Source organism: Lampris incognitus, chromosome 1, assembly GCF_029633865.1.
Source record: "Lampris incognitus isolate fLamInc1 chromosome 1, fLamInc1.hap2, whole genome shotgun sequence".
Taxonomy (NCBI): Eukaryota; Metazoa; Chordata; class Actinopteri; order Lampriformes; family Lampridae; genus Lampris; species Lampris incognitus.
The window spans coordinates 103,160,081-103,182,375 of NC_079211.1; the positions used below are offsets into that span (position 1 = coordinate 103,160,081).

At 41.5% G+C, this 22,295-nt stretch overlaps 1 protein-coding gene across 1 annotated transcript in view; it reads right to left on the reverse strand.

The window, feature by feature from the left end:
• Positions 1-22,295, reverse strand: part of ksr2 (kinase suppressor of ras 2) — a 240,865-nt gene that overhangs the window by 8,068 nt on the left and 210,502 nt on the right. Inside the window, exons 17-19 of the mRNA XM_056289481.1 lie at positions 11,782-11,878; positions 11,545-11,678; positions 9,890-10,024 (exon numbers count right to left, since the gene is read on the reverse strand). Of these exons, the coding sequence (XP_056145456.1) occupies positions 9,890-10,024; positions 11,545-11,678; positions 11,782-11,878 (366 nt within the window). The remainder of the gene's footprint in view (positions 1-9,889; positions 10,025-11,544; positions 11,679-11,781; positions 11,879-22,295) is intronic.

A 22,295-nucleotide genomic window follows, 5' to 3' on the forward strand; every position in this document is an offset into this window, starting at 1 on the left:
TTTTTAATTGATGTGAATTTCCCCAAGATTAGTTCCTACCTGTAAATAGGTTCCACCCTAGCGGTTTTAAATGCATACCTTTTTGTTCCTTGGGACACTGTTCTGGTGTGACACCTCTGAGCCTAGCTTCAGTGAGCATGCTCGGAGCTGGTGAGTCACATTTTCTAATGTTCTTTCAATTATCTTACATATTTTCTTAATTTGTTTGTTTAAAGTTATATTATGGCTATACACACAGTACTGTGAGGTGCTAACAAACTTATTGGTCTGTCCTCCATTGTATATAATTTTGATTTAGACTATTATTCATGTGTGTTTGGCTAATTTAATTAGCCTCGTGCTAGCTTCAATGGGGCTTTGTATATGCTGGTTTTGTGGGTTAATAGGCAGTATGCAATGGTTGGATTTTAATGGCGTCTCCTCATAGGTGATGCAATGTTTTGTAGTGTTTCATGTGATGTTTTGTATTATATTTTGTAGTATGGAGAGATGCAGAGGACAAGCTATGTGACTGATGCCCGTGTTTTTTTTTTTCCGTTTTTTTTCTTGTGTGTATGCTGGTTTGACATATTTATTTTGGCCTATGTTTCATATATTTTTGGACTATAAAAGAAAATGGTTTGATGTGGGTAAAATAATTTAATGATTTGTACTATCACAAATGTGTTTTATACTGTTTTCATTGCACTTTTTGTTTTACTATACTTTGGATACTGTTTTATACTGTGCATTCATATTTTATACTATTATGTTTTTATACTTTGAGTGAGCACGTATGCTCGGAGCTGTATGGAGAGATGAAGAGGACAAGCTATGTGATTGATGCCTTTTATTTTCTTGTGAAGAAAAATAAACCCCACAGATCTCCCAAGTCTGGTGTACGTGTCTCACTCAACTACACAACGCAGAGACAGAAAGCAGTTATTAGTCAGTTAGTTACAATGAAATTTGTTCTCTGCATTTAACCCATCCTATTGCATAGGAGCAGCGGGCAGATAGAGGCGGTCTTGAAGCATGCTGGGACTATGGATTGGGACAATGAAAGGTTAAATATAGTTGTGAAGACCTCAGCCAGCTGGTCGGAGCATTTCCGGAGGACCCAAGCCGGTATGCAGTTCGGGCATACCAGGCTGGGTCCTCCGGGAACGCTATTAGACAACGGTAAATAGACAACAGTAGTGGCTCAGCTCTCTTTTTTTTTGCCCCCTTTTCCTCCCCAACCGCACCCTTCCAATTACCCCACTAATCCGAGCCATCCTGGTCACTGCTCCACCCTCTCTGTTGATCCGGGGAGGGCTGCAGACTACCACATGCCTCCTCTGATACATGTGGAGTGGCCAGCCGCTTCTTTTCACCTGACAGTGAGGAATTTCACCAGGGGGACGTAGCGTGTGGAAGGATCACACTATTCTCCCCAGTTCCCGGTGGTTACTATCTCGGAGTAGGATAGAGTACGGAAGCAGAAGTGACGTAATATTAGCAAGGGGAAAGAAGAGGCACAACACACAACACTCCTTTTGCCGCTAGCTAGTGGGCTAGACAGGCAGGCTTTGTACATATCGGTAATGTAACTAGCTAAGTAGGCTAATAACTCGTCGTGACACATGAATACAACTGAATAAATCTAACCTGTGGCTTAGGCGAACGTATATTTCACCGTCGGAATTAATGCCAGTATTCGATTTCTCTGGTTACAAAGCACCGTTGCTAAACCTTATTACATGCATATATTCAAGTGAGTGCGAGCTAATGTATGTTGCTGCATTCTCCAAGGTATGGATTCAGTTACATTGGCCCTAAAAGGCATTAAAATATGCTGCCCAAATCATGGTGAATATTTCCTCATGTATCGTTTTTATTGTTTAAGCCATTTCATCATTTCATATTATTTGGGTGAAATGTTACATGGCATAGTTTATCAATGTGTATCAATGAACTTACAAAGCACAACATAATTTTGAACACGTCAGCTTGTTATAAGGGCTCAAATATATAACTATAAATATGAACAACAAACAATTTTCTAAGTTTTAAATCATTAAAAAAGAAACTTACCATTTTAGCAAAATGTTCCTCTGTTATAAAAGACATACTTTTACCACATTTCACAGATTTATTCATGTAACATTAACAACCCAGCCACTGAGGATGCACAAGCCAGCGCATCCTTAGTGCCGGTCCCAAGCCCGGACAAATGGGGAGGGTTGCATCAGGAAGGGCATCCGGCGTAAAATCTTCGCCAAATCAAATATGCGGATCATAAATAAGACTTACATACCGGCTCGGTCGAGACCCGGGTTACCAATGACTGCCACCGGTACTGTTAACCAGCAGGGTGTCGGTGGAAACTATGCTACTGTTGGGCAAAGGAGAAGGAGAGGGGGAAAGCATGTCCAGAGGCAGCTAGAGAGGAGAAAGGGTAGGCATGTGGAGGTGAGAGTTGGAACTTTGAATGTTGGCATTATGACTGGTAAAGGGAGAGAGCTGGCTGACATGATGGAAAGAAGAAAGGTAGGCATACTGTGTGTGCAAGAGACCAGGTGGAAGGGGAGTAAGGCCAGGAGTATCAGAGGTGGGTTCAAACTCTTCTACCATGGTGTGAATGGGAGGAGTAATGGGGTAGGGGTAATTCTGAAGGAAGACTATGTCAAGAGTGTGCTGGAGGTGAAGAGAGTGTCAGACAGAGTGATGAGTATGAAGCTGGAAATTGAAGGTTTATTGCTGAATGTTATCAGCGCATATGCCCCGCAAGTTGGGTGTGAGATGGATGAAAAAGAAGAATTCTGGAGTGAGTTGGACGACATGGTGGAGAGGGTACCCAAGGAGGAGAGAGTGGTGATTGTAGCGGACTTCAATGGAAATGTTGGTGAAGGGAACAGAGGTGATGAGGAGGTGATGGGAAGGTATGGAGTCAAGAAGAGAAATGTGGAAGGACAGATGGTGGTCGATTTTGCGAAAAGGATGGAAATGGCTGTGGTGAATACATATTTCAAGAGGAGGGAGGAACACAGGGTGACATACAAGAGTGGAGGAAAGTGCACACAGGTGGACTATATCTTATGTAGAAGGTGCCATCTAAAAGGGATTGGAGACTGCAAGGTGGTGACAGGGGAGAACGTAGCTAGGCAGCATCGGATGTGGTCTGTAGGATGACTTTGGAGACCAAGAAGAGGAAACGAGTGAAGACACAGCCGAAGATCAAATGGTGGAAGTTGAAGAAGGAAGACTGTTGTGTGGAGTTCAGGCAGGAGTTAAGACAGGCACTGGGTGATAGTGAAGAGTAGCCAGATGGCTGGACAACCACTACAGAAATAGTGAGGGAGACAGCTAGGAAGGTACTTGGTGTGTCATCAGGACAGAGGAAGGAAGACAAGGAGACTTGGTGGTGGAATGAGGAAGTACAGCAAATTATACAGAGGAAAAGGTTGGCAAAGAAGAAGTGGGATAGTAAGAGAGATGAAGAAAGTAGACAGGAGTACAAGGAGATGCAGCGTAAAGCAAAGAGAGGTGGCAAAGGCAAAGGAAAAGGCGTATGGTGAGTTGTATGACAGGTTAGACACTAAGGAAGGAAAAAAGGACTTGTACCGATTGGCTCGACAGAGGGACCAAGCTGCAAAGGATGTGCAGCAAGTTAGGGCGATCAAAGATAGAGATGGAAATGTGCTGACAAACGAGGAGAGTGTGCTAAGAAGGTGGAAGGAATACTTTGAGGGGCTGATGAATGAAGAAAATGAGAGAGAGAGAAGGTTGGATGATGTAGGGATAGTGAATCAGGAAGTTCAGTGGATTAACAAGGAGGAAGTGAGGGCAGCTATGAAGAGGATGAAGAGTGGAAAGGCAGTTGGTCCTGATGACATACCTGTGGAGGCATGGAGATGTTTAGGAGAGATGGCAGTGGAGTTTTTAACTAGATTGTTTAACACAATCCTGGAAAGTGAGAGGATGCCTGAGGAGTGGAGAAGAAGCATACTGGTACCGATTTTCAAGAACAAGGGCGATGTGCAGAACTGTAACAACTACAGAGGTATAAAGTTGATCAGCCACAGCATGAAGATTTGGGAAAGAGTAATAGAAGCTAGGTTAAGAGGAGAGGTGACGATCAGCGAGCAGCAGTATGGTTTCATGCCACGAAAGAGCACCACAGATGCGATGTTTGCTTTGAGAATGTTGATTGAGAAGTATAGAGAAGGCCAGAAAGAGTTGCATTGTGTCTTTGTAGATTTAGAGAAAGCTTATGACAGAGTGCCAAGAGAGGAGGTGTGGTATTGTATGAGGAAGTCAGGAGTTGCAGAGAAGTATGTAGGAGTGGTGCAGGATACGTATGAGGGAAGTGTGACAATGGTGAGGTGTGCGGTTGGAATGACAGATGGGTTCAAGGTGGAGGTCGGATTACATCAAGGATCGGCTCTGAGCCCTTTCTTGTTTGCAATGGTGATGGACAGGTTGACGGACAAGATCAGGCAGGAGTCTCCATGGACGATGATGTTCGCGGATGACATTGTGATCTGTAGCGAGAGTAGGGTGCAGGTTGAGGAGAGCCTGGAGAGGTGGAGGTATGCACTGGAGAGAAGAGGAATGAAAGTCAGTAGGAGCAAGATGGAATACCTATGCGTGAATGAGAGAGAGGACAATGGAATGGTCAGGATGCAAGGAGTGGAGGTGACAAAGGCATTTGAGTTTAAATACTTGGGGTCAACTGTCCAAAGTAACGGGGAGTGCAGTAGAGAGGTGAAGAAGAGAGTGCAGGCAGGGTGGAGTGGGTGGAGAAGTGCGTCAGGAGTGATTTGCGACAGAAGGGTACCTGCAAGAGTTAAAGGGAAAGTTTACAAGATGGTTGTGAGACCATCTATGTTATATGGTTTGGAGACAGTGGCACTGACGAAAAGACAGGAGGCAGAGCTGGAGGTGGCAGAGTTAAAGATGCTAAGATTTTCACTGGGAGTAACGAAGAAGGACAGGATTAGGAACGATTATATTAGAGGGACCGCTCAGGTTGGACGGTTTGGAGACAAAGCAAGAGAGGCAAGATTGAGATGGCTTGGACATGTGTGGAGGAGAGATGCTGAGTATATTGGGAGAAGGATGCTGAATATGGAGCTGCCAGGGAAGAGGAGAAGAGGAAGGCCAAAGAGGAGGTTTATGGATGTGGTGAGGGAAGACATGCAGGTGGCTGGTGTAACAGAGGAAGACGCAGAAGACAGGAAGAAATGGAAACGGATGATCCGCTGTGGCGACCCCTAACGGGAGCAGCCAAAAGTAGTAGTAGTAGATTCATGTAACATTAACAACAAAAAAGACTACAAGTTTGGAGTTCTGCTATTGTTACGTCACTTCCACACACTATCCTACTCCGAGATAGTACCACCCCAGTTACCCCTCCTCCCCAAACAGGCACCCAACCAACCAGAGGAGGCACTGGTGCAGAACCAGGACACATACCCACATCCGGCTTCCCACCCGCATACACGGCCAATTGTGTCTGTAGGGACACCCGACCAAGCCGGAGGTAACGCGGGGATTCGAACCGGGATCCCTGTGTTGGTAGGCAATGGAATAGACTGCCACGCCACCCAGCCAAAGATTCAGCTCTAAATAAAGGAAATAAAAAAAAACAGCAACACAAATAAATACATTTGTTAAGCCACCTAACAGTACCTAACAATAAAGTTGCGAATTTGAGTTTTGAGATTGGATTTGAAGGTTGAAAGAGACAATATTACTATTGTCTTGTGGGAGAGTTCCAGAGGCAGGGGGCAGAACGACTGAAGGCTGTAGACCCCCCCCCCCCATGCGAGCGGGCAGATGGTGTGAGTTAGATGGCAGAAGATGATCTGAGCGTATGTAAGGGTGAGTGGATATGAAGGCATTTGGAAAGATACGAAGGAGCCTTATTAAAAGCCTTAAAGGTGAGAAGCTAAGTCGATACGGTATTTAACAGGGAGCCAATGGAGTTGCTGAAGAACAGAGTGATTATGATCTATGGAAGGAGTTCTGGTAATGATACGGGCAGCTGAATTCTGGACCAATTGAAGATTATGAAGAAACTTGAGGGGAAGACCAAAGAAGATAGAATTACAGTAGACAATATGGGATGTAACCAGGGTGTGACTGAAATTGACGGTGCTGTTAGGTCAAGAGTTGCCAAACCGTCGATCATGATCAACAAGTTGATCTTGGAAGCATTCCAAGTCGACCATGAGAAGTTTTCAAAATCAGAAAAAAACATAAATGTCAACATGTTTTTATCTATTATTTATTTTAATTTCAAGTGAGCCCTGTGTGTAGTGACGGTGGTCGAGGGGCGGGGAAGGGGTATATCTGGCCAACCAAATACAGTTTCCGGGTTAATGGCTGACAAATTACGTCCCTGACTCCCGCTTTAACTAGCTCAGGCACTTCTTGTTATGCTCACGAGCTATCAAGCTCAACGATACATGATGGCGGGTGCACAATGGAAAAAGCAATAAACATATTATTTTCACGTATAATGGGAACATGATTTTCTGTTCACCATAGTAAAGGACAAAATGATTTGCCTGATTTGTCACCAGGCTGTAGCGCTTGCAAAAAAAGGTAATGTGGAGCGGCACCACAACACCACCCACCCCAAGTTCAAAGACACCTACCCACTAAAGAGTACGCTTCATTCAAAGAAAGTTGATGAGCACAAGACTATATTGAAAGCACATCAGTCACTTTTTACCAAACCAACAGCTTAAAAGTAAGGCTGCCACAGAGGCATCCTTCTGTGTCAGCTATCTTTTGGCTAAATATAACAAACCGTTCACGGATGGAGAGCTATACAAGGAGGCAATGGCCGTTGCTGCCGAGACATTATGCAAAGAATTCAAAAACAAAGGGGACATTAAACATGTACCGTGTTCGGGCTTTGTTGCACTGTGCCGTCGTGATCCCGATTTCTCTAAGTTTGTGAACTATCAGTGACTACTGTAACCTACAAAAAGACTCACTGGCCGATCGCCAGGGGTCAGCCCTGTTTAGTTGAGCGGCTAGCAATGTCGCCTTGTGGCCTAGTATAACCCTGAGTCGAATCCTGCAGCGGATGGAAATATGCTGTGTTACATTGGTGGCAGCGTTGGGATCTGGAAGTGTCCGGAAGCATGCAGCTCCTCAGAAGTCTCTTCGGAGCGTGGGAATAACAAAGCGCGAAGGCACGTTTCCGGGAGAAGGTGACTACTGTCTACTACTACTTTCAGCTGCTCCTGTTATGGGTCACCACAGCGGATCTTCCATTTCTTCTTGTCTTCTGCATCTTCCTCTGTCACACCAGCCACCTGCATGTCTTCCCTTGCCACATCAATAAACCTCCTCTTTGGCCTTCCTTTTTTCCTCTTCCCTGGCAGCTCCATATTCAGCGTCCTTCTCCCAATATACCCAGGATCTTCTGTAACCTACAAAAATACTCACTGGGTCAGCCCCCTTTAGTCGAGTGGCTAGCGATGTTTGCCTCGTGGTGCAGCACAACCCCGGATCAAATCCCACACCAGGCAGAAATATGCTTGGTTACAACTGTGTGATCCATCAGCAAGCACTGGCTAGTAAAGTAGTGGACTTGTCTCATGTCATGACAGTTGTCATTATGATTGTTAATTTAATTCACGCAAAAGGACTTCAGCACCGCTTGTTTAAATCTTTATTAGATCAGGAATCAGGAACACTTTGTCATTTCATTTCATTTCCCCTAGCTCACAACAATGCAACACAAAGACAAAACACATTCAAAAACTACAAGAATTTCAAGAACACACATACTTATACATGTATCAAAAAAAAAATCACTATATAAGGGAACAAACGCAAGCCAGGATGACTGTCGGAACTGCCGGTCTGCATGGGCTAGCAGTTAGCTTAGCCTGCCCCGCATGTCGTTTCAATATCGTCCCGACATCGTAGTTTGTTTTAATTTTGCTCTGCTCCATTCTTAAAACCCCAGCAAAACCAGTATGTTGGCATGGCTACACATCAGTGTTGACTTAAAGAGAATTAGATTCAGGTGGATAAATTGGTCTCTAGCGATTGGTTAGGGAAAATCGAATGCCCCTCCCCGACAGAAATCGGATAGAGTAGAGGCAGTGTCAGACTGAAGATGGAAATGGAGTGTAACAAGTTTACACCGATATCAGGCAAAGCAACTTCGGCATCACTTGGAAATCATTTGTACATTTTCAGGGCTTTCGATCTTGAGAAGGCCAAAACAATATTCTCCATTGTTTTCTGCTGTTGATGGTCTCAAAGTTTTCTACTTTTGTCTTTTTGAGCCTATTTGTTACAGACTGTACTGCTGTGTCAGCCCAGTGAGGCATATCGATGATCCTCCATGTCTGACATGAGCTGAGCAGACAAGGGACATGCAGCAGCTTTAGCCAACAAGCACAAAGCTTTTCTTCTATGGCAAGTAAGCCCATGTGGTCTCATGTTCTGAACAAGGCGGCTTTCATGAAGGGGGGGAACCCTTGCTATGTTGAATATAACGGCTTATTCCAGCTTATTCAACAAAACAATTTCAGTCTTGATTGACTACGAGTGTACATTATTTAAAACACATTTATGTATTCTTTTTTTGTGTGTGTCAGTTTGGCTGTCTGGATAGACTAATAAATCACTGCCATGAAGTCACCATTACTACTACTACCACCACTACTTTTGACTGCTCCCGTTAGGGGTTGTCACAGCCGATATCTGCTGTAGATGCATTGCCACTTCTTTATTATTGCACAGCGCTGAAACCACATATGCACGATTAGAATTATAATAAGTCTACAACAATGCAGTGTCGACTAGTGGTTTTGATAGTCCACTAGTCGACTATTCTTTGAAACCCCTAATAGAGTCATACAAAAATAATCCCTCTCAAACATCACTTATATGGCGGTGTCTATATCTGCAGAGACCCTGTCCTCTGTATTTTCTTATTTTGCTGCATGTGGGACGTTTCTGAGCATTAACCTTTGGGCAGTGGGACTCTATAAAAACGTAGTAACCAGGTGCCAGATCGAGACTGTAATCACACATCCAAGAGGAAGTTACAAAACTGGCAGTCACAGTGGCAAAAAGACACAAATATAGCAAGGCGGAACGCCAAGTGGACAAAGCTCGTTCCAAAATGAGAGTGAATCTGGGGTTGGCTTTCTTTCACCCACTAGTAAGCACTGAATGGGAATGAAGAGCAACGCAGAGTTGGCCTGCACACTGGGATGTGTTCTGGCAACTGCGGTCAGGGGACGCTGTGCTTCTGATGTCGTTGAGCTGGGGGGGGGGAGCCAAATTTGAATGTTGTGTTTACAAACCGCAACCAACAAATCCTACTCGTTCTAACTTTAAGTTTTTTGTCAGCTATAAGTTAGAGAACAGGAGGCACAGTGGCGCAGTGGTTACTGCGGTCGCCTCACAGCAAGACGGTCCTGGGTTTGAGCCCCGGGGTAGTCTAAACATGGGGGTCGTCCCGGGTCGTCCTCTGTGTGGAGTTTTCATGTTCTCCCCATGTCTGTGTGGGTTTCCTCTGGGTGCTCCAGTTTCCTCCCACAGTCCAAAGACATGTAGGTCAGGTGAATCAGCCCTAATAAATTGTTCCTAGGTGTGAATGTGTGTATGTGTGTATGGGTGTGTGTGTGTGTGTGTGTGTGTGTGTGTGTGTGTGTGTGTGTGTGTGTGTGTGTGTGGGCCCTGTGATGGCCTGGCCGTCTGTCCAGGGTGTCTCCCCACCTGCTGCCCAATGACTGCTGGGATAGGCTCCAGCATCCCCGTGACCCAGAGAGCAGGATAAGCGGTTTGGATAATGGATGGATGGATGGGATGTTAGAGAACAAGAACATCATAAATAGACATTGACATTGTCTAGCTCTTGGATAATTTCCTCCTCAGCACTTACCCGAAAGCAAAGACATCTGACTGTTTGGAGAAAGGAAGTTTGTCCTCCTCTGTTTCCGGAGAAAGGTGGCAGATGATTTCCGGTGCCAGGTGACACAGCCAACCACTGGGAATTCTGAGTTTGTCCTCTCTCCTGCTGTGGAGTGGCAAAAAATAAAAAAATAATATAGTGCAAATCTTTAACAGTGTATGTACTTTCACAGCTCTGCCAATGATATACTGTGTTGTTCTGAGAAAAACAGTTTTTATTACTATTATTATTACGAACCTTTTATAAGAGTTAATAATTCCCTCACTTGCAGAGGGTTACACATTTTGGTGCCGGCACTACAGTGATTTTGAGACCAGTGTAAGTAAAATAGTTCATTCTTTAGAAGTTTCCTCAGTTTCAGAGTGTTGCTCATTTGATAACAAGCTACATTTAATTAAAGAATTTTCCTTAACGCCGTTCAAAGGTGTCCACAAATGTGCTGAGATTGATGTTGGTAAACCTTTGAAATGATTTGACTAAACCTTTGAATTGCTAAATTAGCCCTTTCTCCCTACAGAGAGTTCTGAGTGCTTAAAGCAAACTTGACACAAGTCCGGTCCCAGTGGAACTTCTAATCTTAGTAAACAGAAGGCTTTGTTTCCCTTTCATCCCCAATTAAGCTCACATTTTAAGCAATTTCTTAAAACATTCTTATGGCTCATTATGTTTCAAATGTCGAACCTCAAGTCAATGTGCATCTACTTGATGGACCCACTCAGAGATGTTCAGAGATTTATATTAATCATGACAAAAAAGAAATAAATTGATATTCATTCTTTTTTCTTTTACAAAAAAGATGGACTCAATACTGTATGTACTTAGTTCAGTCATATTTATCATTTAGATTTCTGGCTTGATCATAGAATTGACCTGTATAGAGTTAAATCTCTGTAGTTTTCTTTTTTTCCATCTTTGAGCTACTCTTTTGACAGAACGTTTGTTTAGCATATTTTTTGGAGACCATTATCTGTTGCTTTCTCCTCAAGGATGACTAAACTGGATGAGGAGGTCGATCTCTCCCTCATGGAGAATTGTTGCCAAGTTGTTGCAACTTCCCAGAACACAATTCTAGTTAATCAAATCAATTATGTTCAAAAGACAGATGCAGAAGACAGGAAGAAATGGAAATGGATGATCCGCTGTGGCGACCCCTAACGGGAGCAGCCGAAAGTAGTGGATAGAAATAAATTATGTTCAAAGTAATCACACACTAAATATAGTTCACAAAATCTTTTGAGTTCTGCATTTTTAGAATTAAGTCTATGTTGAATTTCAGACTGTGCTGAATGCTACAGTATAGAACATAAGAAATATTACAGTGCAGCTGAATATCATAATCTGATAAAATTGCTAAGACTAACACATATGTGAAGGGATTTATATAGTCAACTGTCTAATATATGTCGTACACTGTCTCCATCCTAAGCACATCATCAAATGCTTTATAATTTTGTTAGCTATCAATATATATATATATATATATATATATATATATATATATATATATATATATATATATATATACACCAAAGTCAGAATCTTTGTACATTTACCAAATGAAAGATTGTGATTGTGACTGATCAGATTTTTATGACGAATGGCATGTCTCTTGAGACCAAAATTACCTGCCAGCTTGCAGAACTCCAGAAATGGTGAAGAGTCCAAAATCAGTAATGACTACTTTTCCATTGTCATAAAACACATTCTTGGATTTCATGTCTTTGTGTAAAATCCCCTTAGCGTGAAGGTAGCCCATCCCCTAGAAATAAAAAGTGGCACAGGTTTTTATGTTAAGTGACATTTCTGCAGAAATGACGAGTACCACAGAAGCATTATGTGGAGTCAGCATTTAGGGCCACTACCTTGACCATCTCCTGTGCTATCTGTCGGGTCTTGTTGACATCCAGAACCACCTTGGCATCTCGCACCACAGAATACAGCGTCCTACCTTTACACAAGCTGAGAGGAGAACAGCAAAAATGAATGGGTTAGAGGACCACAGGACTAAAACTTTACGCTGGTAGATTTTGTAACCGTTTTTCGTAACGTTAATTATTTTACAGGAGAACCAAAGCAAAATTTAACTTGATTAAAATTTGACTCCTTGATAAGTGATCCCATTATTGTAATCAAAGTTTGAAATGATACTGTAAATCTAGGCTAGATACTGGTAAAAAGTGGTTGATCAATCTGTGATACTTTTCTTGTACAATGAACCTTTTTTTGTGTGTCAAATCCTTGTTCGCTATTGATCAGTGACGAAATCCATCCTCCCAAAGACAGACATTAAATATGGTTCACAGGGAAGGCAATTAATCAGCTAAAAATAATAAAAACAGAAGGTATCAAACCCCCTGAAATACCAGCAGCCACTCTATCAGGAAGTGAAACAGAACACTGAAACCGATAAACCTGGCTTGACTTGTTACACTGCAATTACAGTGCCTTGCAAAAGTATTCAACCCCCTTGACAGTCATTACTAAGTACTGGATTATAAAAGATACTCACACATCTGTTCCTGAACAATGTTATTTTTGTGAACCTATAAGCTCTAACTGCATGTTCCCAAAGCCAAAATAAGTTATGTTTTGCTGACGTTTTATTAATAAATTATAAACTAAAATATAGTTTTTACACAAGTATTCAACCCCGTGTGCTCCGAAAGCTCCAAGTTTACACAAATGACAAATTATTCCTAAAACAAACTCAAGTTAACACAATAGGACATAATTAGTGTGCATCTGTAAGATATTGAAGTAACAGTCTCGTTTATGGGTATAAAAAGCACTCTGTGTAAAATTCATTAGCCAGGCGTGAACGCCATCAGAAAATGAAGACAAAGGAGCATAATACTGAAGTAAGAGACGAAGTGATTAAAATGCAGAAGGCGAGAAAGGGATACAAAACAATATCAAAGTGTTTGGATGTCCCACGCAACACTGTTGTATCCACTATCAGAAAGTGGAAGCTGTATCAAACCACCCAGACGCTTTGTAGGACAGGCCGTCCCTCAAAGCTAAGTGTCCGAGCAAGATGTGGGCTGGTGAGGAAAGCCACAGATGATCCTACAATCACTTCCAAGGAGCTCCAGAGGTCAGTGGCTGAAACTGGAGTAAATGTGCATGAGTCAACCGTTTCACGGGCTCGCCATAAATCTGGCCTGTATGGGAGGGTGGCAAGAAAGAAATCGTTGCTCAAAACTATGCATATAAAAGCATGCTTGGAGTTTGCTACCAAGCACGAGATGATATGCAAGGTTTGCTGCAAAGTTAAGGAGTAATATAGCCCATTATGAACAGAGGAAAACTGAGGTGTGGAATATTTTTCAAAGTATAACGGAAAGAGATGTTAATATGTTGTATCGTTATGTTAGAGAAGAAGAGTTTATTAGTGGATTTGTGGAGGGGAGCACTTTTTTGTGATTGGGGAAAGAGGGAAGGTGATGTTGGATTTTGGTTAAATAGTGCAGTGCGTGGGGTAAGATGTATTGGAGATGGTATATGAGGTTTTTTTATTTCTTTCTTTTTTTGTTTAACTTCTTACATTTTGTGGGGGTCAGTAGGCTAGAAAGCCATGCCAAAACCTATAGGTTGCCTCACTATTCTCTGTCTTCTGTGTTTTAATGTCTAATTCTTATCCTTTTTTGATGCTGTAGAGTTTGATGCGTTAGAGAACTTTTATTTCAATATTGGTTTAGATAAAAAAAAAAGAAAAAAAGAAGCATGCTGCCAATAGTTTGCAGTTACTGTGGATGTGGCCCTTAACAGCTCCCTCAGAAACCAGTGCTAGACATTGCTTTGTTTACATTGGACTTATAACGCAGGTCTTAAAGACTATTCACAGACGTAACAATGAGTATCAACAAGAGCTTGCAAAGTAATCCAAGAATTTACCTGTGGATATCACAATATTGACAATGTGCTAAGATTCCCCGTTTATTAAAATGCTATGTAGTATGGTGTCAACACATGTCCGCACAGGAAAAATAATGCTGGGTGATACGTCACCATCTGTATGATGCATGGGATTTTTGCCACCACAGGCATGTGTGGATTTTCCTTTATCCTTTAATGGGCTCTTGCCCCAGCAACTTCTGGGGAGAATAATCATCGGACAAATATTGGAGCAAACAGAGAATCTGTAATGCATCTGCAGATGGAGAGACATAAGGCCACACAGAGGTTCGTCTGTGAGGATATGCTCTGCCCCTGGGCTGGAGGTAGTGGTATTTTATAGAACAGTCCGTCGCGTCATACCCAATGTTTCCTGCATTAACTAAGGTGTCGTCTTACAAAGGTATGCAGGAAACCATCTGAGTTAATCATGCTCTGTGCCTGGTGAGTGTCTGTATGTCCATTACTCTTATCTTTGCTGTCCCAGTGCCTGGGACGTGGCAAAGGGGACGCAATCATGATAAGGTGGCTATGTGACCCCATGGGAGCACACATGAAAACAATGGGTATGTGTGTCTGCATTGAGTGAGAAGTTTCATACACACAGAGAAGTGGAAAACTACAGAGTACATACGGAGTGCATATGGAGTACATTTTGTACTCCACACATGTTTGTATTTCTCTGTTTTACTGCAAATGTAAGGAATTTCAAAAATAATTTCAAAAAAAGCACGAGAGAGACCCAGTTAGGATGTGGGTAAAGGTTTTGTGGTCAGATGATATGAAAGTCGAGCTTTTTGGCCAAAACTCAAAGCGTTATATGTGGCGCAAACCTAACACTGCTCATACCCTAGAAAACACCCTCCCTATGGTGAAGCATGGCGGCGGCAGCATAACGCCGTGGGGTTGCTTTTCATCTGCAGGCACTGGGAACCTTGTTCAGATTGAGGGAAGAATGGATGGAGCTAAATACAGGGAACTATTGGAAGAAAACCTGTTGCAGTCTGCCATCAAACTGAAGCTTGGGAGAAGGTTCACCTTCCAGCAGGACAATGATCCTAAGCACAAGGCTAAAGCAACAATGGCATGGCTCAACAACAAAAAGGTGAACGTTCTGGAGTGGCCAAGTCAAAGTCCAGACCTCAACCCCACTGAAAATCTGTGGCACAGACTGAAAATTGCAGTCCAGGGATGCCATCCCACTAACCTGAAAGACCTGTACAAATTCTACCATGAAGTATGGGCAAAAATTACTCCAGCAGAATGTGCAAAGCTTGTGCATACTTACCCCAAGAAAGTCATGGTTGTTATTGCAGCAAAAGGGTACTCTACAAAGTATTGATATGTGGGGGTTGAATACTTATGCAAGCACTATCTTTTAGTTTTTTATTTATTAATAACAAGTCAGCGAAACATAAACTTATTTTGACTTTAGGAAAATTCTGTTAGAGCTTATGGGTTCGCAAAATAATATTGTTCAGGAACAAATTTGTGAGTATCTTTTAGGTTAAAAACGTACTCTTTAAAATAGCCTATGGCTAAGTTTAAGTGTGTGTGTGTTTTGTACATTTTGCTAATTTTATATATTCTGCTCTGTTGTTACTTTTAATTAATCCGTTTTTATGGCACTTTTATATTCATTTTACTAACTCAGTTTTAAACTTGTCTGTACTTTTATAACAATTTGTCTGTACTTTTTTTTGACCTGTTAGTTAGTTGTTGTTTGTTTTAGGGGGGGGGGGGTTTCCCCTATTTTTCTCCCCAATTGTATCCAGGCAATTACCTGACTCTTCTGAGCCATCCCGGTTGCTGCTCCACCCCCTCTGACGATATGGGGAGCGCTGCAGACTACCACATGTCTCCTCTGATACATGTGGGGTCACCAGCCACTTCTTTTCACTTGACAGTGAGGAGTTTCACCAGGGGGACGTAGCACGTGGGAGGCTCACGCTATCCCCCCCGCCCCGAACAGGCACCCCGACCGACCAGATGTGCAGCAACCAGGACACATACCCATATCCAGCTTCCCACCCGCAGACACAACCAATTGTGTCTATAGAGATGCCCGACCAAGCCGGAGGTAACACGGGGATTAGAACCGGAGATCCCTGTGTTGGTAGGCAATGGAATAGACCGCTACGCTACCCAGATGCCCTGGGGGTGGAGATTTTATTGTTTTATTGTGCGAAGAAGCACTTTGTGTTACATTTGCTTGTATGAAAAGTGCCATTAAGTCTTTACTGACTGATTTTATATTCCAGAAATTAGTGATGACTGTCAAGGACGTTGACTTTTTGTAAGGCACTGTACATTACCTGCTCAACTTGTTTAATCATTCAGATGTGGTTTGGCACTTTGATATGAAATACAGGTTTTTACCATGCAGACCATAATTAGGCATTGACATACCATCTAGTGTGGTGAGTGACAGGATTATAATTCATCATTCATTACTGAAACCACTTATCCTTACTCAGGGTCGCGGAGGATTATAATTATAATTGGATTATAATTGGAGGATGCTAATTGGATTCAACAAATAAAAAACAAAACAAAAACAAAACAAGACTCGGTCCAAACCTAGTATATGTCTGTCTTTATTCATGCTCAATAATCCAGGTAAGAAAATCAAAGTTGAAACAGTTCACCTGGACACAACGTTTGTTGACAGAAACGTTTCATCACTCATCTAAGTGACCTCTTCAGTCTTTTTTTGGGGATTTTCCCCCCTTTTCTCCCCAATTGTTTCCGGCTAATTACTTCACTCTTCTGAGGCTTCCCATTTGCTGCTCCACCACCTCTGCTGATCCGGGGAGGGCTGTAGACTACCACATGCCTCCTCCGATACATGTGGAGTCGCCAGCTGTTTTTCACCTGACAGTGTGGAGTTTCGCCAGGGGGATGTAGCGCATGGGAGGATCACGCTATCCACCCCCCCCAAACAGGCGCCCCGACCAAACAGAGGAGGCGCTAGTGAAGTGACCAGGACACATACCCATATCCGGCTTCCCACTCGCAAGACAGGGCCAATTGTGTCTGTAGGGACGCCCGACTAAGCCGAAGGCAACACCAGGATTCGAATCAGGATCCCCGTGTTGGTAGGCAATGGAATAGACCGCTATACAACCCGGATGCCCCTTGACCTCTTCAGTCTAAACTGACTGCAGGTATCCCCACCCTTACCAACAATATAACTGCATAATGACTGAAACCAACGATAAGATTCATATGCAAATAGGCGTGACCATTATCTAGAGTTACAATGGCCATGTGTACTATTCACTGAAGATTTGGGAATGTTTGCAATCACAGCATTGTAAGATGGCGACAGATGTACTCTTAAATGATAAAAAGAAAACCTTTAAAATTGAATTTCTGGGTGAAATTCTCCCAAACAATCCAGTACAAAACTCACTGTAACCCCACTTATGGTTGCACCCCAGATCCTCACTGCATACAGAATGGCTGTGGAAGGGATTTCCCGCAAACTAATGGCAGCTTGTTGTTTAAGACACTAAGAGAGCCCCGAGTATCTGCAAATCTCTGTGTAATCAGAGATGGGTACAAATATATAAAAAAGTATCTTGTTACAAATTACTTGCTCATCATTCATCTATCCAAACTGCTTATCCTGGTCTCAGGGTCGCAAAGATCCTGGAGCCTATCCCAGCAGTCACTGGGCGGCAGGCAGGGAGACATCCTGGACAGGCTGCCAGGACATCACAGGGCCAATACACACACACGCACGCACGCACACACGCACACACACACACACACACACACCTAGGGTCAATTTATTACGGCCGATTCACTTAACCTACATGTCTTTGGACTGTGGGAGGAAACCACAGCACCCGGAGGAAACCCACGCAGACACTGGGATGTATCAAAATAAAATACAAAATACTGGTATGAGAAAATATATTTAATTAAAATACAAGTAATCTGTCATTTGAAAATACAAAAATACATTCTATACAAACTAACATCACATTTTAGGCATTTAGTAGCCTCAATATGGGTCTGACCTTAACCCCAATTCTCATAAAGAGAATTCTACCTACAAATGCAGGGTTGCTGGTTGGATTCAGTATTTGAGTATTTCCTCATATTTTGGTCAGCCAAAAGCCTTTCATAGGGCTGGTTGGTTTGAGTAATTGAGTATTTCGGCATTTTTTGGTCTGCAAAAAGCATTTCATAGGGCTGAACACTTTGTCATGTATAAGTGTTTCAGCCTGACAGACTTGAATTGTATTTAATTGCCCTTTTGGCATCAGTGGTTGAAACCAAACCCAGTGTGTGAGTGGAACACCTGATGTGAGGTGGTAGAATGATAGCACACTCGTGACACTTCTTCTTCCTTTGAATCTATTATTACAAATGAAGGAGCCTGTTCATGTTCATCTGTCTCATCCTGTTCCTCTGAAACAGCTGTGTTATTGAACTCTCGAAATGCTTTTGAGAAGTTTGATGCATTGTCAGTTACAGTAGCCACAATAGTGTCAGTTGTGAGTCCATATTCTGAATGGATTTCCTCCAGTAGTTCTCCAGTAGATGGTAGGCATGTGGACTGGGAAAATGTCTGCAAGCAAGAGCATTTGATTCATGTTCTAGCATGTCTGTTTGTATCCAGTGTACACTGACTCCCATATAACCTGTTTTTTTAATTGACCAGATATCTGCAGTGGTGCAAACATGTTGTACACCCTTAAGTCTCTCCTTCAATTTTGCTGTTCTATTATTAAAGTCTTCATCAGTTCTTCTCCCAAGTGTCCTCCTGGATATAACTCGAGCACCTTGACAAAGTCCCTGATAAACCAAGTCTATAAGTTCTTTATGCTCAAAAGTGGCCAATGAGTACATGCTCTTAGTGACAAGGATGTGACGAGAGAGTCAATTTTATTTTGTCACTGGACCAAGTTCAAAGGGAGTAGTTTATTTGTATGTTGTTTTTTTTTGCTTGTTTTTTTTCCCACAGGCGAATTCTGTGGTCTTCAAATTCCTTTATCTTGTCAGGGTGTCTTTGTTTCAAGTGTGTTTTAAAATTTGATGTCGCTGCAAGAGAGCCACATATTATGACCTTTTTGTTAGTGCACAGCTGACACTCAGCCTCTATCTTTCTGTTTGGGATCTGCTTCACTATTTGGAAGTATTTTCCATCCAGCATTGCATATTTGAGCACTGGTGTGGCTTCTTCTGTGGCAGGTGATAGACCAGCCTGGCCAGGCTCTGATAGTTCATTGCCACTCATCTCCTGAGATGACTGACTTCTACCTAAAGAAAAATGCATAAATATACCATTAAATTGATTAGGCCTACCAGTTGCAACTTAAAACAAATAGAGTTAAAAAAACACGAACAACACAATAGACACTAAAACTCAGTCATTTATGTGTTACTTAAGCATTATGCAGGAATGGAGTAAATTCACTTTGAATTGTATTAACTCTCTTTAATCCATAGTGTAAACCATTTTGTACAAAAAGATAAACAACATTTAGCTTTAGAGTAAAGATCAGAAGGAAAGATTTTTAATTAATACATGACTTGCTTTCTTAAAATCTATGATGAATTTTTTTCATTTTTTGTTTACCTAAATATTAACCTGACCATCCCCTGGCATAGCAAACACTGTAAAATATTGTCCTTATCTTCAAGAGGACTGACTGCGCGAGCTATTTTCCTGACAACTATTAAAGAGCAGGGTAACCAAATTGACAGATTTGCTTCAAAATACTTAATAAATGTGGGAGATGTATTGCTGTTGACATGTTAAAATGTGTTGAACCATGTATAAATTACTGACAATACCCCTTTACACAGCCTCTAATGAAAGCGGCTTTTTTGTAGCACAGGGATTATAGCAGGGTAATGAAGTTACCAAAACACCCCCCAACTAGCTTCAAAAATGTTAATTTGCATTATGTTGCATTGTCGGATCCTGCTCTCACTCTCTCTCGCTCACTCTCTCTCTCTGTGTGAAGTTAAGACAAAATTTGCAAAAATATGAGAAGGATCCTGTAGCTCAGCTTCCCTGTTCTCAGGGCTAAATCCACTGTGATCTGTTACTTTCAGTGAGCTCAAGATATTAATGGATTACATTTATATAGCGCTTTATCTAGACACCTAAAGTGCTTCACAGTGAAGGGGGGAAACGCACCTCAACCACCACCAATGTGTAGCACCACATGGGTGATGCACGGCAGCCATTTTGCACCAGAACGCTCACCACCCATCAGCTTGAGGTGGAGAGGGAGGAATCATTGAGCCAATTACACAGGGGCATGATTAGGTGGCCAGATGGTGAGAGCCAGGTTGGGAATTTTGCCAGGACACCCTACTCTGGGGATCTTTAATGACCACAGTGAATCAGGACCTCGGTTTAACATCTCCTCTGAAGGACAGCATCTCCTCCAGCACAGTGTTCCTGTCACTGCACTGGGGCATTGGGATTTTTTTTTTTAATATTAAGTCTATAATCTTTCATATAACAGGCTAGCCTCTAGTAACAAATGCCATACGACCAATATTTATGTTCTTTGACCAATTAATTAATTAAATACACATTCATATTGCTCACTGAATGAAAGCAGTTTTATCAGTTTGAATGTTCTGGTAAATATCATTAATATAGTTGTCACGCTTACTACTGGGCTAAAATTATCAAATTTGTCTTTGTTTCCTGATCCAATTTCAAAGCTCTGACTCCATGACAGCAAGTTCCTTTCTGGATCTATTATTCTTTTCCCTTCTTTAAGAATTTTGTTTTGTCTTCATTAAGACCTGCTTATCACTCCATATTTACTTGATGGGTAGTAAACAAAAGGTGTGAACTAGAATTGGACACAATAATTTCTGAAAATAAATGGGACGAAACTTGCTTGTCTGGTCATAAACTAACAAATAGCCCAAATTGGAGGGAGTTTTTTTTAATATTTTATTGTCTGTTTAGTATTTTCTTCAGTTATACTAGGTTTGAGGTTGTTGTTTCCTTGGTTATTGTTTCTTATCCATATGTCTTTATGCCATGATATTCATATGTAAAGGTATATAAGAACGCAGACATATTTATTTGCTAAATAATGGTAAGTATGATTTGTATGGCACAAATAAGTGATGAAGGGCAGCAAAGTTTTCACTGGCAGATATCCAAAGAATTTTTCATTTGAAGAATCTTAGCTTCGCCAATTACTACGACTAGAGAGGGAAGAAAACATTTATTTCACTTTCTTGTGTATTCCTCGTAATTTGAACAAGTTTACAACTCTCTCCAATCAATCAATCAATCAATCAATCAATCAATCAATCAATCAATCAATCAATCAATCAATCAATCAATCAATCAATCAATCTTTATTTATATAGCAGCTTTCAAAACAAATTAAATGCAATTCAAAATGATTTACAAGTGATTGAGAAAACATGATGTTTAAAAGGGATGTAGAGACTAATGCACACTAGGACAACTAAAAAAAGAAGTTTATCAAATCTGAATTTAATTGAGCTAATTGAGGAAACAATAACTGATGGAGAGTTAACATAATAAAAGATAAATAATAAAAGGCAAGCAATAAAAGTAACAATAAAATAAAATTATGAAATACTACACAAAATAGATTGTAGTAAAACAGTAAAATGGCAAGTAGTAGTAGTAGAATAAAATAATCATAATGATCAACAGCAGAATGTTGATAAAAATAGAATAAAATAAATAATAATGATGATAATAAATAAAACAAGTATAAATAATAAAGCCATACAATTCTAAAACACTACATATATGCCAGACTAAATAGCTGGGTGTTTAGCTTATGTTTAAAATATCAATATTTTCAGCTCCTCTCACATCCTCTGGAAGGCTGCTCCAACGGCTCAGAGCATAATGGCTGAAAGCAGCGTCACCAAATGTGTCTGTTCTGCTTTGTGGAACAGCTAAAAGAGAATAACCAGATGATCTGAAGGGCCTTCCTGGTTCATAAACCAAAAGCATTTCTGAGAGGTAGTCTGGTGCAAGGTCATGTAACGCCTTAAAAACTGATAAAAGAACTAAAATCAATACGAAAACTAACAGGTAACCAGGGTAAAGACTATAAAATAGGTGTAATGTGTCCTCTACTTTTGGTCTTAGTCAGCACTTGTGCAGCAGAATTTTGAATTTACTGTTGCTGATTTATTTAAGACTCAAGCAATTCATTCATTCATTCTCTACATTCATTTAATCCAATTCATGGTTGCGGGGTAACTCCAGCCCATTCCAGCAGGTATTGGGCTGGAAAGTAGGAAGACATTCTGGACAGGGTGGCAGTCAAATGCATTAAACCAGTCAATAAAGTTGTATAGTATATTTCCAAGGAGAGTATACAATGTAGTCTTAGCAGGATTTTTGAAATCAAAATAGCTTTTTCCCCTTAGCAGACCAATTAAATAGTATTCTGAATTTAAGAAAAATGTACACTCTGACTGCAACCATGACTCTCTCAAC